Source organism: Poromitra crassiceps (genome assembly GCF_964638095.1).
Source record: "Poromitra crassiceps genome assembly, chromosome: 14".
Taxonomy (NCBI): Eukaryota; Metazoa; Chordata; class Actinopteri; order Beryciformes; family Melamphaidae; genus Poromitra; species Poromitra crassiceps.
In genome coordinates, this window is record NC_139633.1 from 5,585,571 (window position 1) to 5,603,291 (window position 17,721).

General features: G+C 45.2%; 1 protein-coding gene across 1 annotated transcript in view; it reads right to left on the bottom strand.

Annotated features, from left to right (window-relative positions):
* mdga1 (MAM domain containing glycosylphosphatidylinositol anchor 1) overlaps nucleotides 1-17,396 on the bottom strand; it is a gene marked incomplete at both ends in the record, with an annotated part of 213,739 nt that extends 196,343 nt beyond the window's left edge. The window contains 2 exons of the mRNA XM_083650343.1: nucleotides 16,779-16,918; nucleotides 17,387-17,396. Coding sequence (XP_083506469.1) covers nucleotides 16,779-16,918; nucleotides 17,387-17,396 — 150 coding nt within the window. The remainder of the gene's footprint in view (nucleotides 1-16,778; nucleotides 16,919-17,386) is intronic.
* Between the last annotated feature and the right edge of the window lie 325 nt (nucleotides 17,397-17,721).

The window sequence follows — 17,721 nt, forward strand, 5'->3', positions numbered from 1 at the left end:
ATAAATACATAAATAAATAAATAAATGAATAAATAAATAAATAAATAAATGTGGCTGTCTACATCTCCCTCTAGCGTGCTGTTAATTCCCAGCTGTCACAAATACTAATTAAAAATCTTGGATTTGAATTTTTGGAGTGCCACTATTTCCACTCAATGAGTGGCTCTTTTCTACTAATTAAAAGTTAAGTGATGCAAATTGCCCAAATTGGATACTGAGCTACTTGAAATCATCCCCCTCCATGCTGACATGCTGTCTACATGTACCTGCTGAACAGGTGTCTCAAAACACAGAACAGAGATCAAATCCTTCCTTGTTGGACATTGTCAGTGATGCTCAGCTTGTGAGGCGTCTCCCCCTCTGGACCAGCGCTGCTTCATCAGGGTGTTAGCGCTTGTGAATCCTTGCTTGCTAGCGCTGCCTGCCTCTCCTTTAAGAAACGCTACCATTTTTCTTAGCCCTCTTCTAAGAAAGTACTTCTTGATGTAATGCCAGTGGGAGTCGACTATATACACGGCTTTATCCATCCAACTGGCTCACTTACTGTGAATAGGCTTAAAATGGTAATCCGGTTATAGGGGAATACTACTTGGCATGGACACAGCGCCACACACACACACACACAGGCACGCACACGCACGTGCTCACGTGCACGCACGCACACACAGACACACACACACACACACACACGCACGTGCACACACACACACACACACACATGTCTAAGGAGAAGGGTGGGAGAGGAGAAGATAGGAATGGGCAGAAATGGAGGATGACAAAACGTCAGTGACAGGAGAGGAGGACTGGAGCCGGTTGATAATAGCAGCCTGAGCAGGTGAACCGACGATGAAAGAGAAGGAATCACTCCTCCGTTCTAATTCAAACAATGGCTCAAACTAATGGCTCAAAGTGCCACGGCAGGGATGACATGTATCAAAGTGCCACGGCAGGGATGACATGTAAGGCTAGAATAAACATGCGCAGGGCAATAGCATTTTTATTATCAGTCTCTGGGAGGAGAGATGGATGGCTGGAACAGAGTACAGTATGGGGAGGAGAACGCAGATTCTAAGAGAAAAGGCAGACCGAGGAGGGTCATAAATAGCATGTGGAGCATCCCGGCTTGAATGGGTGGCACTTTGCTAATTCATAGCAGAGGGATGCTATGACAGTTCATGAAGACGGGAGGAGGAGGAGGGAAGAGGAGTGAGGTGGGAAAAGATGAGTGCAGAGAAGAAGACAGAGACTATAGACCTTATTCGATTGACGTCACTCACGTACGAGCACGCCGACTGCCGCCATGTTGTTGACATAGCGCAGCAGCTTTAAGTGACAGCCTATGTGAGAGCAGCATTTATAGGAAGCTAGCCGCCGTTAGCGTTACCTGTATCGTTCCAATTGTGTTCGGATGGTGACCTGCGTTACACACGGCTGTAGTAATGACAGCAATAAAGTCCCCGTGGTTTGTTTCTCTCTCTACCGTCCACAGACGTGAAGGGAGCCAGACAGAGGATACGTCAGCAGCACAGGAGATGTGTGGATAGTTGGGAGAGACAGGTGAAACTTTCTGACAGCTCCTCACAGCAAAGTATGTTCACTTCGTTTTTTCTTTTGTTTATTATTACAGGCATTAACGGCAGCATACAAACAACAACTCTGCTGTCATCACTATCGCTATTTTGTAATGGAACAGGACGGTATGTCAGGTATGTCAACAATATGGCGCTGTCTGGGGTTAGCGAATAAGGTCTATAGGAAGAGAAGAGATAGTAGAAAGAGGGAAGAAGAGGACAGAGACTATTCACCTTATGTTCAGACGCAGGGGTGGGCCAAATTCTTCCAGGTCGTGTTAACACTTCCGGCGGTCACGGCGTGAAATTTGAAAGAACGTCATGAAGAAGAGAGTTGTTTTTGTAGCGGACAGTGCAGGGGGTAAAACAAAGAATGTAGCCTACTACTTTGAGCTCGGTACACAGCAAAGCAGGCGAGTATCCACTGTTAGCCAGGTCAGATAACGTTATCGTCGACAATAACAAGCACTTTCTTGTAAAACATACCTGGACTCCAACAAAGAAAGCTTCAGATAGTTTTCTCTCCTCCGAGCGCTCGAGCCATTTACGTCAATAAGACCCGCAGACGTTAACGTAATTCCCTGGAATGTGAGACTTAACGAGCCAGTTACATGGCGTTGCATTCTTAGACATTGCCGTTTGCTTTTATTTGGTATGTTACATACAATTGGCCAAATTATTAGTTAATTCAGAGTTAGATGATATTGGAGCTGCAGCCAGCCATTTTCTTCTTCTTTTTTTAGCCGGAAGTCGTCACATGACCCCGGGTCAAATGGGCGTGGCTACATAAGGTGAATAGGAAGAGAAGAGATAGCAGAAAGAGAGAAGAAGAGGACAGAGACTATTCATAGCTTTCAAGGGGCGTTACGTGCTGCCGGGAATGCCCATCTGACGGTCAAAAAAAAACTTGCTGCCCGCCAAGTCGACTAGTTTCTCACGCTGTGTTTGTTCAGCCAAAATGCCGGATACCTGTTGTGCTATAGGTTGCACTAACCGACGAGGAGACACGCCTGGCTTGTGCTTTTACAGAATCCCGTCGGAGAAAGAAAACGGCGGGCAGCGGAATGAACAAGTTTTTTTTTTGACCGTCAGGTGGGCGTTCCCGGCAGCACGTAACGCCCCTTGAAAGCTATGAATAGGAAGAGAAGAGATAGCAGAAAGAGAGAAGAAGAGGCAGTGGGGACAAGAGGGGGAGCAGGGCAGGATAAGATAAATGACAAAGAGAAGGATGGAGCAGTAGGTTGTAGGAGGATTGAGATGAGAAATGAGGTGGAACGATGAGATGGATGTTAATGCATAATGTTAGTTAAGGTTGGGAAGGTACTTTCAATATGTCATCTGCATTCATTAATGATGAACTGTTTAAAATTGCAACCAGTAGCTTAATGTAACGGCAATCAACTGGACTACTCCAACATAATAATCTAATCTGATTATACTGTCACTAGTAAACCACTAGTCGACACTGTGCTTAGTAGTCGACTAGTTGGACAAACAACCAAACAAAAACAATGCATTCAAAGTAAATACCGTACATAGATCTTGCCCTGTTGGCAGCTAGGAATGCATAGCTTTAAATTGGAAAGCATCCAATCCCCCAGCTGTAGTTCACTGGTGGAATGAACTCTCAAGCTACCATACGTTGGATAACATTTACTACAAGAGCAAAGGCAGATTCTTAGACATCCCCAAAATATGGCAACCACATACAGAGTTTGACTTTAAGATCTTTTTACCCCAGTGTCATTAGGCTTATCAGGATAGGAGCTGAATGCATTGTTTTTGTTTGGTTGTTTGTCCAATAGACTTGTTTGTTCTTGGATTATTGTGTATCTTATGCAGTTTTCTTGTTTTGTTTTGTTGTGTTTTGATGTTCTTTGTGGGGGATATGGGATATGATAGTCCATGTATGTCGTTTAAATACCTAATTTTCTTTCTTAAAGATTAAAAAATATATATACCGTATATTATTATTTTTTTAATTAAAAATAAAAATAAAAACGACTAGTCGACTACCTTTAGGGACGACTAGTCGACTAATAAAATTCACTAGTCGTGAATGCCCTAGTGTGTGTGTGTGTGTGTGTGTGTGTGTGTGTGTATGTATGTGTGTGTGTGTGTGTGTGTGTGTGTGTGTGTGTGTGTGTGTGTGTGTGTGTGTGTGTGTGTGTGCTGATGATGATGTCATTGCTGAGTGGCATGATGATGCTGGAATGCTGAGAAATGGGAATAGGAGCCTGGCTGAGGGAGGGAGGGAGGGAGGGAGAGAGGGAGGGAGGGGAGGGAGGGAGAGAGGGAGGGAGGGAGGGAGATGAGTGAGGGGGAGAGACAGATGAGTGAGGGGGAGAGACAGATGAGTGAGGGGGAGAGACAGATGAGTGAGGGGGAGAGACAGATGAGTGAGGGGGAGAGACAGATGAGTGGACATGAGAGGGAGACAGAAGGAGGGATAGATGGACGCAAGGACAATGAAAGTGAACACGTGTCTGTCTACTATCCATCTATCTATCTATCTATCTATCCATCCATCCATCTATCTATATGTCTGCTGTATCTGTCTACCTGTCTGTGGAAAGTGAAGCCTGCTCATACCTCTGTCTAGAGCCATTACTCACAGCAGAGAGTAAAAAGTATATTGTATTTGATTCTGTTTGAGCACAGACATGTACAGTAGTAGACCTCACCCATGTACTTGTTAGCCTTACAGAGATGGGCTTGTCTGGGAGGTGCTGCAGGTTACCATGGCAGCAAGATACTTGTGGGACACTCAAACATACAGACATGCTATAGAGAAGTGCACAGTACCAACATCTGTCCTCCAACACTCATCCACAGCAATATCAAACTTTTGTTTGTCTCGTCAAGATCTCATTTTCCCTTTCTTTTGTTTGCTTGAGCATCTCTGTCTATCTCACTCGCTCTCGCTCTCTCAAGCAGTCAAGGACACAGATGCAAAGACAGCAGCCACACACAAACACACGCCAATGCACATAATACACATATCCACGTGTTCCCCCAGTAGTTTTCCCATCATGTCTCTCTCCTCCATCGGGGCTCTAGTGGCCATTGTAGCCTATTCTGCCGCACTGTCAAATAGAACATTATACTAGATGTACAGACATGGCACAATAGTTCATCTTTCAAACATTTCCACTTCTCCAAGTGGTTGGCATGTCATTCCTTGTGCGTTCTGAATGAGGAGAGTGCTTATTGAATGTAAATAATATGAACAGTGAAAGTTCATCATATTATGAAAGTGAAAGTGAAATGTACAATAGTGTTCGAGAAGCCTTATTGTCGACTAATGGACTAAAAGGGGGCAGCCCTAATAGCATCGTTACCATGTACCTGAGTCACTTTCTCGCCCTTATCATTTCAACCCCAAGCACTATATATATATATATATATATATCTATTATATATATATAATAGATATCGTCGCTGTTGTGCCAGGACCTCGAATGTCCCTTTTTTCACTTTTTGTCATAAATCAGTGCCATTGGTCACCCTTCACGTCTCTGTGTGGTTTTTAACAAATGCAACCAATGGAAAAGCATTAAAACGAGCTTGTGAGTAAATCTCGTAACGCCATTCGCCCTCAATCTGTCAGTCAAACCTCGAAATTCGACCCCTACCTCTGTCTGTACCCCCCCACGCAGGACAGTAAACCCAGAAAAGTCACACGGCAGACGTGCTGTGTATTTCTCATATCGTTTTGACTAATCCTGGCTTCCTCTGACGTTAATAGATCAATCAAATGTTTTCCAGTTATTCCTAGGCTGCAAACTTGTTTTAACATGCAAATCGGAGTGTTTTCTGACGAGAATAAAGTAACGTTAAGGTTACGTTATGTCAGACTATTCTCACCCCATGCCCAAGCCCCCGCCTCGGCCATGAGAGGCCAGGGCCACGCTGTTGCTCCTGCCCGTGCCCCCGCGGCCTGGAGCTTGGGGCTCATGCAGGAGCATACGACTCTCCCGCCTGACTGACCGGGAGAGAGTGCTTCCAAGTCGGACTGATAATATAAACAACATAATTTGAGCTTATCCAGGTAAGATATTAATAAAGTAATGACACATTCAGCAGGAAACTAACTATAATTAAGACACGTGCCAACTTTGACGACGTTTGGTTCAGTATTTTAAGAGCAAACAAAAACAAATATATATATATATATTATATATACACACACACACATACATATACAGTATATACATACATATATCCCCTGTCTCTTCTCTCCATTATTTCCTCCCGACTGCATCTCCCTCATGTTGCGGTCATGTTTAATTTCTCACAGGAGGGGACAGAAAATAAAGTTTCAGTCTCAAGTCCAACACCACCTGTCCTCCCTGGCTGTCCAATGACCCCTCCTCCTATTGCTCCTTCTACTCTCTGTCCTCTCCTGCTCTCCTTCTTCCTTCTCTCTCTCTCTCTCCTCATCCCTCTCTCCATCCCTGTTAGGGGTCAGGCGGTGACCTTGTTTGCGTCCAGGTCGTGTTCCCGCTGAGTGCCTGCGCGTAGCCTCGTGCCGCCACCCGATCGGCCTCGCTTTCAGCCCCGCTATCGATCGCCCTCCACTCGCCCCTCAAGGACGCAAATCCAAACCCGTATCCCAGACCGCCGCCCCCTCCCTCTACCTCCCCCTCCCTCCCTCTTCCATTCCTCTACTGCTCTCCTCTCCCCTTTCCTCTCTCACAGAATTCATCACACACACACACACACACACACACACACACACACACACACGCATGCCGATACACACTCTCACCGGTCTCAAGGTTGCAGTGACCAGACCCATGAATAAATAATAAGGAGGTAGGAATCACTTTCAGAAAAACCATTTACCCTCCTATTGTGTTCTTGAAGGTCTGTGTGTAGTGAGTGTGTGTGTGTGTGTGTGTGTGTGTGTGTGTGTGTGTGTGTGTGTGTGTGTGTGTGTGTGTGTGTGTGCAGTGTGTGTGTGTGTGTGTGTGTGTGTGTGTGTGTGTGTGTGTGTGTGTGTGTGCAGTGTGTGTGTGTGTGTGTGTGTGTGTGTGTGTGTGTAGTGAGTGTGTGTGTGTGTGTGTGTGTGTGTGTGCAGTGTGTGTGTGTGTGTGTGTGTGTGTGTGTGCCAGACTACAGTACTTTGTTAACTAAAAGCCCCGCTGTCGCCGCCGTCATCTTGAGTGCTGCTCCGAGCACCTTGTAGTTGACCTCTGCCACGCGTCTTTTTCTTTGCTTGCCTGTAGTTCTTTGATTCTTTCTTTCTTTCAAGAGTCTCTTCACATGTACAGAGAAAGGATTCAATAGAGAGGCAAAGTGAACGTCACTTCCTGCTTCAGCACTGTACCAGAGATTTTCTTCCGCAATTTATTTTCCCATAGATATTTCGTAAAATGCTTATAAAAAGAGTTTTACTTGGTCAAAACAAACGGTTCAGCTATTGATAGTATTCTGTTACATCGCCATACGGCCATTTTTGGGAGGAAAACAACAGGTGATTGTGATCAATTAACAGGTGATTACAATCAAGTGACACTTACAGCCAATGAGCTGTGTGTATTGTAGCGCCATATTGGTAGGAAAAAGGCCTGTGACATCATCGGAATACTATGAATATTTAGAATCCAGAGAGACCATAGAACATTTAACTCAGACCAAAACTTTAAAAAAAACATCGAAAAAATATTTTCTTGAAACCTGCATTTTTTTTAAACGTTTTGGTTCGAGTGAAATGTTATGCGATCTCTCTTGTTTCTAAATATATCTGTACCGTTTGGTTTGACCAAGTAAAACTATTTTTATAAGCATTTTAGGAAATGTCTATGGGAAAATAAATGGCGGATGAACATTTCTGGTACAGTGCTGAAGCAGGAAGTGACGTTCACTTTGGCTCTCTATAAGGAAGGATATGACAGAGCTTGATGGCAGGACAGTGTGGGAGGACATCATTGTATAGCATCCTCAGAAATTAAACTGTGCTTTCTGCTTAAGGCCGTTATAGGAACCGTGATGCCTCAAATGAGCTGCATGCTGCTAGTTGGATTCCTTGTATTAGTCTAAGGGCCTATTTTCTGTGAAAGGGAGAGAAATACGTCAGTTTGAAGAAGCTTTCTTCCCACAACACACACACACACACACACACACACACACACACACACACACACACACACACACCAAACCACTCCTTTAGGTGAACTAGCTGTTTCTGACTTGACGTATGGCCCTTTGCTGTTGGTCTGAAGTATTCAGAACAGTGTTGGGCAAGTTACTTGCAAAATGTAATATACTACATATTACTAGTTACTTTCATCATTTGAAAGTAATATGTTACTTTACACTATTACTGTGTAGAGTAAGTTGTTACTTATTTCACTACTTTTGCATTACTTTCACCAAAATAACAGCAGCTCCAGAATGACATCGCCGCCCCGGAACCATCCAGAAAAATTATTTAAACCGTCTTGAAGTCAGTGTAAACCGTCCAAAATTCTAAATGTTATCCTTTTCCTTTGTTATTGTCATCTATAGTGGTTATTTCCAGAAAAATTATTTCAATCGTCTTGAAGTCAGTGTAAACCGCCCAAGATTCTAAATGTTATCTTTTTCCTTTGTTATTGTCATCTATAGTGGTTATTTGCATAAGAACACACAATTTGATTAAGAAATTATTGTATCTTTATGTAAATATGTGCTTTGAACATGTGTTACTTGACAAAGTAACTGGTATAATATTACTGAAATCCTATTTGTAATAAGTTATATTACCGAGTTACTGCTAAAAGTAATATATTACATGTAATATGTTACTTTTGTAATGAGTTACACCAACACTGATGCAGAAGATAGCGAGAGGTGAGAGGTGAGAGGGGAGGAGGAGATGAGGTGAGAATGAAAAGGAGAGAACGAGACAATAAGAGAGAAAGGTTGAAACAAGAAGAGGGAGAAAGAGGAAGACAGATGGAGAGAGGGAGAGAGAGAGAGAGACAGAGAGAGAGAGAGAGACAGAAATGATGAGATTTCTCTCTCCTCTGTATGGATCAGGGCGAGAGCCTCTTTTCAATCCAATCTAGCCCAGGCGCAGGTAAACAATCAGTCTTGATAAAGGATTGGATAAATCCTCAATCAGACTCATTCGCTGTAAAGCAGCCATTTATTGGTCGGGCGTCACATGACTAAATTGGGTCCTCCTTCAGGGAAAGGTGGAGGGGGAGAGAGAGAGAGAGAGGGGGGGGGGGGGAGAGACATAGAGAATGCAAAGACCCGCTGCAAATCAGAACTCATTTATGATATTCATATGATCTTAGATAGACCCATCAATATGTAGGGCACAAGCAGCTCTCTCCCATAGAATTCAGCAAGCTGATAAAAGATACTGTACTGAAATGCTGCGGAACAGATTACCTGAATAATTTAATCTATTAAAATGTTTTCTAAACACATTTTTGAGAGGATTGTTTACAAACCAAGTGCATACATGAGGACTTGGAATAACAGAATGAGAAGACAGTCAGAAGACTTCTAAACATCTCGTGTGTCCGTCAGCTTGAAGAGGGCGATTCAAGCTTCCCAGTGAAGTTGTTGGTTGGAGGACATGAGGCATGGTTCACTCAGCTCAACTGTTTCTATATATCTGTTGTTTGTTTTGAGAGGTGAATTCACAAACACTCTGCTGTCCCTCTGTCTCTATTCTGAATAGTTGTCAAAATACCATAATGGACAGTTCCTGAAGAGTAATTACCAATGTTCCCATGAATTACGCTGTCTTTATCCTTTGTGTATGATTGTTTATGATGTTTTATGATTGATTGATTGATTGATTGACTGATTTTATATCCTTGTTTATGTTTATTGTATATTTACTGTATTTTACTGCCCTTTGCTTTTAATAGGTGCTTTTAATAACATCTAGGGACGGGCATTGCAAATTAGCTTAGGCTGCAAATGTGATACATGACATCAGACGTATGTATGTGTATCTGTCCCTATGCAAATAAACGATAAATCAACTCACAGCTACTCAAAAACGGGTATAATGAGCATTACAGTATGCTACTGTATATCGCGCCAAACCCCCCCAAGTATGATGAGATGTCGCCAGTGAGAGAACTTAGTGCAGTTTGGGGGTAGAAGAGGTGTAAATCCATGTGAAGAGGAGAGGGTGGAGAGGGGTGGGTGAAGGAGAGAGAGCTGGGGATCAGGTTGTGGAGAGATCAGGTTGTGGATAGGGCCTGTGGAGGGCCAGCGCAGTGGAAACTCTGTAACCCCAGTGGGACGTCCCGCAGAGCAGAGTGCTGCAGTGGTGCTGCGCAGAGGACAGGGCGCACCGGGACAGGGTCAGCAGCACACTCGCAGCACTACTTCTGCTCTATTCTGTCGGTTCACATATATCAATATTCTATCAATATCGTGATGAGACTAGATATCGTCTTCGATTTTAGATATCGTAATATCGTGATATGGCATGAGTCTTTTCCTAGTTTTAAAGGCTGCATTACAGTAAAGTGATGTCATTTTTGGAACTTAACAGACTGTTCTATTATTTGCATTTACCCACTTAGGGCCTGTGTCCACCTGGCGTCTTTTCCTCAGGTCCAGCGTCTATTTTCAATTGTTTCCAATGGGAGGAGAGCGTATGCGAGCGCACACGGACGTGTAGAGAAAGTGCAGAGCGCCCAGCGTCTTTTTTCTGCGTTTTTGTGCGCCGACTCCCAGCGCTTCCAGCTGAAAATATTTTAACTTTTCAGAAAGACGCTGGTGTCGGCTGCTCCTTTTCTGGTAACTAATCATATGGAAAAACTATCGCAACAGAGACAGAACGGCTCAATTGTGGGAGCAGATCGGCTAGACACTTAATATTTCTGGTGAGTGTTGTGCTTACTGCTTTTAATAGCGTAGCCTACCTGTGTTGTTAGCTTGCTAGCTGTCAGCTATCAAGCTGAACTAACGTTACTTGCAGACTGCTTCCTTGTATATTGTGCGCTGGGATCAGCGTTCCCCAGCGCACTCCCAGCTTTTAACGTCGGAAAAAGAAGCTAGGTGGACACAGGGCCTTAGTCATTATATCCACATTAATGAGCAGAGGTACCTTAGCTGGTAGCTGAGGTAGCTTAGCTGGTAGCTACTGTAAGCTACCTCTGGATGTCTAGTTACCGGTGATACCAGAAGCTCCGCTGTAGCTTAAAAAACATGGACTGCGCTGTGCCATAAGTACGGAGATCCGGACCTTGGTGACCTCATAGTGGTCTATGGTCATGTGACCTCATAGTGGTCTATGGTCATGTGACCTCATAGTGGTCTATGGTCATGTTCGCTGGGGCACTCGGAGGTTGCTTCCGGGCCGCGGGCCACCATTTTTGCATGCAGGTAGTCGTGCCCCAAACCCCAACCAAGCTGCTTTCCTCGTCTAAGCCTAAGCTCCGCCCAGCATGAGCCAGCAGTGTATGGAGCCAGCATGAGCCAGTGTATGGAGCCAGCATGAGCCAGTGTATGGAGCCAGCATGAGCCAGTGTATGGAGCCAGCATGAGCCAGTGTATGGAGCCAGCATGAGCCAGTGTATGGAGCCAGCATGAGCCAGTGTATGGAGCCAGCATGAGCCAGTGTATGGAGCCAGCATGAGCCAGTGTATGGAGCCAGCATGAGCCAGTGTATGGAGCCAGCATGAGCCAGTGTATGGAGCCAGCATGAGCCAGTGTATGGAGCCAGCATGAGCCAGTGTATGGAGCCAGCATGAGCCAGTGTATGGAGCCAGCATGAGCCAGTGTATGGAGCCAGCATGAGCCAGTGTATGGAGCCAGCATGAGCCAGTGTATGGAGCCAGCATGAGCCAGTGTATGGAGCCAGCATGAGGCGTTCATGCTTGAGTGAAGCAGAACATGTCACTGTCACGGTGGCTGGACGGGGCTACTACACGTGTTTCAGTGATACAGGGTTTCCTAACGATACCGGTCACCTATAAAACAGAAAGTTCCGCTCCTTAATTAACAGTGATTATGATTACAGTGATTTGACCACAGCTAAGGGGCGTTGCTAACAACGCTAACAACGCTTAGCTGTGCTATAAACACATGTAAACCAGGGCGTCTCTGGCCTTATTGCTTCTATTCCATTCTGTGGGTTGGTTCTTGGATTGGCACTATTATATGGGTGTTCCTTTGTATTATGTTTGGTGTCTTTTGGGGGTTTTATTCGACAGCGCACAGTGGACAGCGACAACACAGATGGGAGTCAGATACAGGATGGCATGTGACAAAGGTCAAAGGTCATGCAGTCAAACCCTCACTGGATGTCACGTAGGACACAACATGCAGCTCAGCCTGCCAGCCCTCCAAGACCTGCTTTCTGCTATTTTCTCCTTTTCTCAATATTTGTCCACGTTGTTTTCTGCTCAGTCACAAGTAGAGATTAATGTAGTACAACACACACACACACACACACACACACACACACACACACACACACACGCACAGGCAGACGAGATTATCTCGATTTTGTATCTTTCTCCTTTCTCTTTATCACAAAAACATTCCTGAACCATCAATCTCATTGTCTTTTTTCCTCTCTATCTCTCTATCTCTTGTCGCTTTATCTTTGTCTATCTCTCCATTACCACCGCAATCTTTCATCACTCCATTTCTCACTATTATTCTGTCCTTTAACTGTCTCATCTCATTATCATCTCATCTGTATGTGTGTGTGTGTGTGTGTGTGTGTGTGTGGTTGTGTGCGCGCCGTGTGTGTGCACACATTTGTGTGTGTGTGTGTGTGTGTGTGTGTCACACATTGACATATTGCTATCAACACATGCTGTATTCATGCTGCATCGTGTGAATTAAAAAAAAATCAACAAATGAAATAATGAAAGCTATCATCATCAAGGATAAAATGGTTCATGGTTTTATGCATATTAATCCCTGAGAAATAGAACTTCAATGACAGACAGCAGCCACATGGGGTTGAATAAATGATCAGTAGGTGTGGTAGGGGCGCGCGTCAATCATGTCTATAATGAATCCAGCTCGTGTCATTCCCTTGAAAAGCAGACAGTGTGTGGAGATGGAGAGGAGAGTCCAGACCGGCTGCGTCCAGAAAAGAAAACGCTTCTCTTAAGTGGCACTTGAAGTGATCTATGACATCAGAGGTGCAAGGTGCAAACACGCAGCACCACAATGGCTTTGAGCAGGCGCAGACTGCATAATCGGGCACGTCGGGCAAATGCCCGGTGGCCTGGCCTGGCCTGCAAAAAAAAAATAAAAAAAATAATTGGTGCACGCAGTCAGGCCACTGGTTTTATTACTTTATTCAGGGTTAAAGTGGGTGCATCTCATTGTAAAATTGGACTCAGGCCAAATTGGGCTTCAAACGGCCCAAATTGGGCTTCAAACGGCCCAAATCTGGCTTCAAATGGGCCAAATTGGGCTTCAAACGGGCCAAATCTGGCTTCAAACGACCCAAGTTGGGCTTCAAACGGCCCAAATTGGGCTTCAAACGGCCCAAATTTTTCGCCGGCGCCCTACGGACGCCGTCACGCACGCCGGCCCGTATCGGCCTGGCCTGCTTGGTATCTAATGCCCGGCCTGAATTATGATCCCAGTCCGCCCCTGACTTTGAGGGATGAAAAGGGGTGAAGAATAGCACAGAAGAGCCACTCGCAACAAGCCCACATTTGTACACCACTCCATTCTGTCCTCCTGACACTCTGGAGTGCTCTCCTCCTCCTCCTGCCCCTGCTGGCCCAGTTTGGCACAACATTACCAGACAGGTGCAGGTGGAAAGAATCTGCTTGTGCCAAACAACATGGCCACTTTACACCAGGTCACTGAGCTCGCTGTGTGTGTGTGCCAGCAACAAAAATGTTTTGTCCCGAGTCATATTTAGACATGATGACTCAGGAAATCATGTGTTTCTTGAAATTTGACCAAACTACTTGCACATAGCATATAATGTAGACTCACAATTCCTCCCTTGGACTGGTACGGGCCGGGGAATGTCTTTCTGAAAATGTAGCAGCTCAACCTTGAATGCATAAGTTGCTCTTCAGGATGATATTTCGTCAACATGTTTTTCCCTACCTCAGTTTCCCCCGTCCAAAAGCATTTTATTCATTTCCATTGTCTTCTCTCTGTCTTTTTCTTTCTCTATCTGCCTTCCTTTGTCTGTCTTTTTCTCACATACTGTATACTGTACATATTATATCTATTATACAAAACGTACATGTACACACACACACAAACGCACACAAAGGCATCAGTCTTTGTCAGAGGTAATATAAGTCTTGCTAGGGGATATAATAATAATAATACAGGTTTTATTATTTTACATTCAGACATCGTGGCCCTGGACCAATGTGATCATTATTAAAAACATACACTACAGCCTCGGACCCAGAGAACAAGTCATCACCGGCGCTGTTTCCCACATCTTTGAGCTGCTCCAGGGAACAGAACTTGTGGAGTGTGTATTTTTGACAAACCTTTGTGTTAATATTGTTACTTCAGCACTGGTGAAAATGAAAGTTTTATTAAATGTGTTGTTCCTTTTTTTAACCACAGCCTTATAAATATGGTGTGTGTGTGTGTGTGTGTGTGCGTGCGTGTGCGCGTGTGTGCGTGTGTGTGTGCGCGTGTGTGCGTGTGCATGTGTGTGTGTGTGAGTGAGTGAGAGAGAGAGAGAGAGAGAGAGGGGGGGGGGAGAGCAAGCCAGGTGAGGGATGGATGGAGAGAAACCATACACTGTATAAAAAATATGGACGCGTCACCCATTGGTTTTTGGACTTGTGTTTTGAAGCCTTGTGTGTGTGTGTGTGTGTGTGTGTGTGTGTGTGTGTGTGTGTGTGTGTGTGTGTGTGTGTGTGTGTGTGTGTGTGTGTGTGTGTGTGTGTGTGTGTGTGTGTGTGTGTGTGTGTGTGTGTGTGTGTGTGTGTGTGTGTGTGTGTGTGTGTGTGTGTGTGTGTGTGTGTGTGTGTGTGTGTGTGTGAGTGTGAGAGAGAGTATGGGGCGGCTTTAACTCAGGAGGTAGAGCGGGTCGGCCAATGACGCAAGGGTTGGCGGTTCGATCCCCGCTCCCTCCCAGCTGCTGTCGTTGTGTCCTTGGGCAAGACACTTAACCCTCCTTGCTCCCGATGGTGTGTAGGCACCCTGCGTGGCAGCCTGCCTCCATCGGTGCATGAATGGGCGAATGTAGACTACCTACTGATTGTAAAGCGCTTTGGATAAAAGCGCTATATAAATGCAGGCCATTTACCATTTAGTATGGAGTGTGGCCATCGCCATCTTGGTTCTTGCGCAGCTCACGCGAGCCGGCCTGAGATCAGGGGTTTCCCCACAGAAACCCCTGCTGTTGGTCAGGCAGGCGACCTGTCAATCACACCCAAAATATAAAGTATTTTCTATCGTCTATTTAAGCAACTATGCATCTGGCGCGCTCGACTCATAGGGCTCGCTAGCTCGGCAGCTGCAATCATAATCAAGGACTGGAACTATCCGTTTTATAATTCACTCTAAATCGGTGAGTTATATAAAAATTCACAACCGTATAGTTGTTATGAAAGGCAAAATTAGATATATAGACCAAAATCATTTTTATCTCTTTTTTTTTAACCAGGCTGTAAAAATGTTTAATCCTGTTGTAAAGTCAGGCATTTTAACACGGGGGTGAATAGGGAACAACTCCCTTTTGGAGCCAGCCTCAAGTAGCCATTCGAAGGAACTACAACTTTTATCACTTCCACATAGGCTTCATCTGTCCAACCCCGCCAGCTTGCCAGCCTGGGAGAAAGACAGACAATGAGTGTTTACACACACTAAGAATTCAATTATAACTTGATATATAGGCAAAACTCAGACTATTGGAATTATCATGTAAACTTCTTCTTATTTTTGTCTTTTTCAAACTGCTGGTCATCAGACACTGGATGAACCTGGATGTTGTATTTACAAAGCAAACAGGATGGTGCAGTGCAGTTGAGTGGCACTGGCAAGTAGTTGACTGATTAAATGAATCCGTGTAAACTGGTTTATTAGAGAAACTGCGGTACTTTTGATCACAGTTATGTAAATGCTGTAATGAAAAACTATCTCTGTAAGATGATTACTCCCGGGGTGTTGGCCAGCATGTAAACACAGAGGGAGAGACACGACAAGACAGGTGAGACATGAACCATATTGTAGCTACAAAGGGTAACTTATCATCTCTTGACTTACACAAACAAGCTGTCACACACACACACACCTTTTTGCACCTTGAGATAACTCTCGTTATGATTTGGCACTATATAAATATAAAATGTATTAATTGACGCACGCACACACACACACAAACAAACAGAAAAGGAGGGGTAGACACAGGCACTGTTTTATTCATGCTGATGTGATGCAGTGGACGTGTGCCCGTGAGCCACAGTTTTTCTCACCTCTCACTGGCGCGCACACACACACACACACACACACACACACACACACACACACACACACACACACACACACACACACACACACACACACACACACACACACACACACACACACACACACACACACACACACACACACACACACACACACACACACACACACACACGATGTGTCCATTACTGGCAGATGTGTGTGGCTGTTTTCGGTGGGTATGCTTGTTTTAATCTGTCCATTTGTGCATTCGTGTGTGTGTGTGTGCACTGCGCACACGCGTGTGTGTACACATACAGTACAGATGTGTGTGTGTGTCAGCAAATGTTGCAAAACAATAGACCCTTTTCACGGGGGCCATTTTGTGTCGAAAGGCCAGTGTAAACACAGGTGCAAGCAAAACACTACATGAGGGTTTCAAACTTCCATGATTGGAATTTGCAAACCCTCATTAGTGTTTTGCTTTCACCTGTGTTTCGTCTGCCTTTTCGACACAAAATGGCCCCCGTGAAAAGGGTCTATTAATCAAGTTGCTCATCCATTCATCAATCCATCCATGTATGGGCCCCTCCACCCATCAGTCAGCATGGCCAGCATGGTGGCCCTGAGATGAGAGAGACTGTCCCATGATGGAACGCTCACAGGTGGGATGCAGGAACACTCAGCAGCACCTACCTGCTGGAAGTTGCTCTGGCCGAGAGCGTTGTGTACAGTGTGTTTGACAGCTGCTGTGGCCTCCAGCAATTTAACATCTTTGTATTATATGGACCATTCTTAAGGCGTACGTGCTCCGCGGGCGCAGATGGTGGAGGAGGAGCTTACCTGAGGCCGCGGGTGTCCTTTGACGATACACTGAAGCACCAGCGTGTCTCCTTCTTTGATGGTGTAGATCCTCTCACTGATGTTGTCCTCCTTGACGTTACACGCCGCGCCCGAGTGCACGATCTGGGCGTTGGCCGGAGCTGTTCGTGTCGGCACGCAGACGAACACACACACACACACACACACACACACACACACACACACACACACAAACAGAGAGAGAGAGAGTGAGAAACCACATTACTTATTTAGCAACATCTCTACAGAAGGAAAAAAGGTCATTCTCTTATGGGTATGTCTGTAATACTAGCGCTCATATCGATGGCTCATATAAATAAATATATCGTTTTACTCCTGCGTCTGCATGAACAAAGCATTTTACAAAAGTGCCCAAGTATTACGTGTGTCGATATCTGGTGATGTATTTGGAACATTTTAATGTTGGCCTCCCTCCAGCCAGTGGAAGGTCATTTAGTGAGAGAGAGGACTTGTCTTCTGAAACAGATCCTCAGGTCCACCCTGCCCTGCAGCACTGAAGGAACCAGCGGCTGCGTGCGGCGGCCACCACAGGGAGGCTGGATGATGGATGAAAGATGAGAGATGGCTACAACTGTGCATGTCTAACTCTGACACACAGCAGCACTGACCCGGGAGGAGGGTTTTACCTGGGCTCTGCTATGATGAGGGGAGACAGGCGGGAGTCAGAGACAAAGAGGGGATGAGACAGAGACAGAGAGGGGATGAGGGGAGAGACAGAGACAGAGACAGAGAGGGGATGAGGGGAGAGACAGAGACAGAGACACAGAGGGGATGAGGGGAGAGACAGAGACAGAGGGGATGAGGGGAGAGACAGAGACAGAGGGGATGAGGGGAGAGACAGAGACAGAGACAGAGGGGATGAGGGGAGAGACAGAGACAGAGACAGAGGGGATGAGGGGAGAGA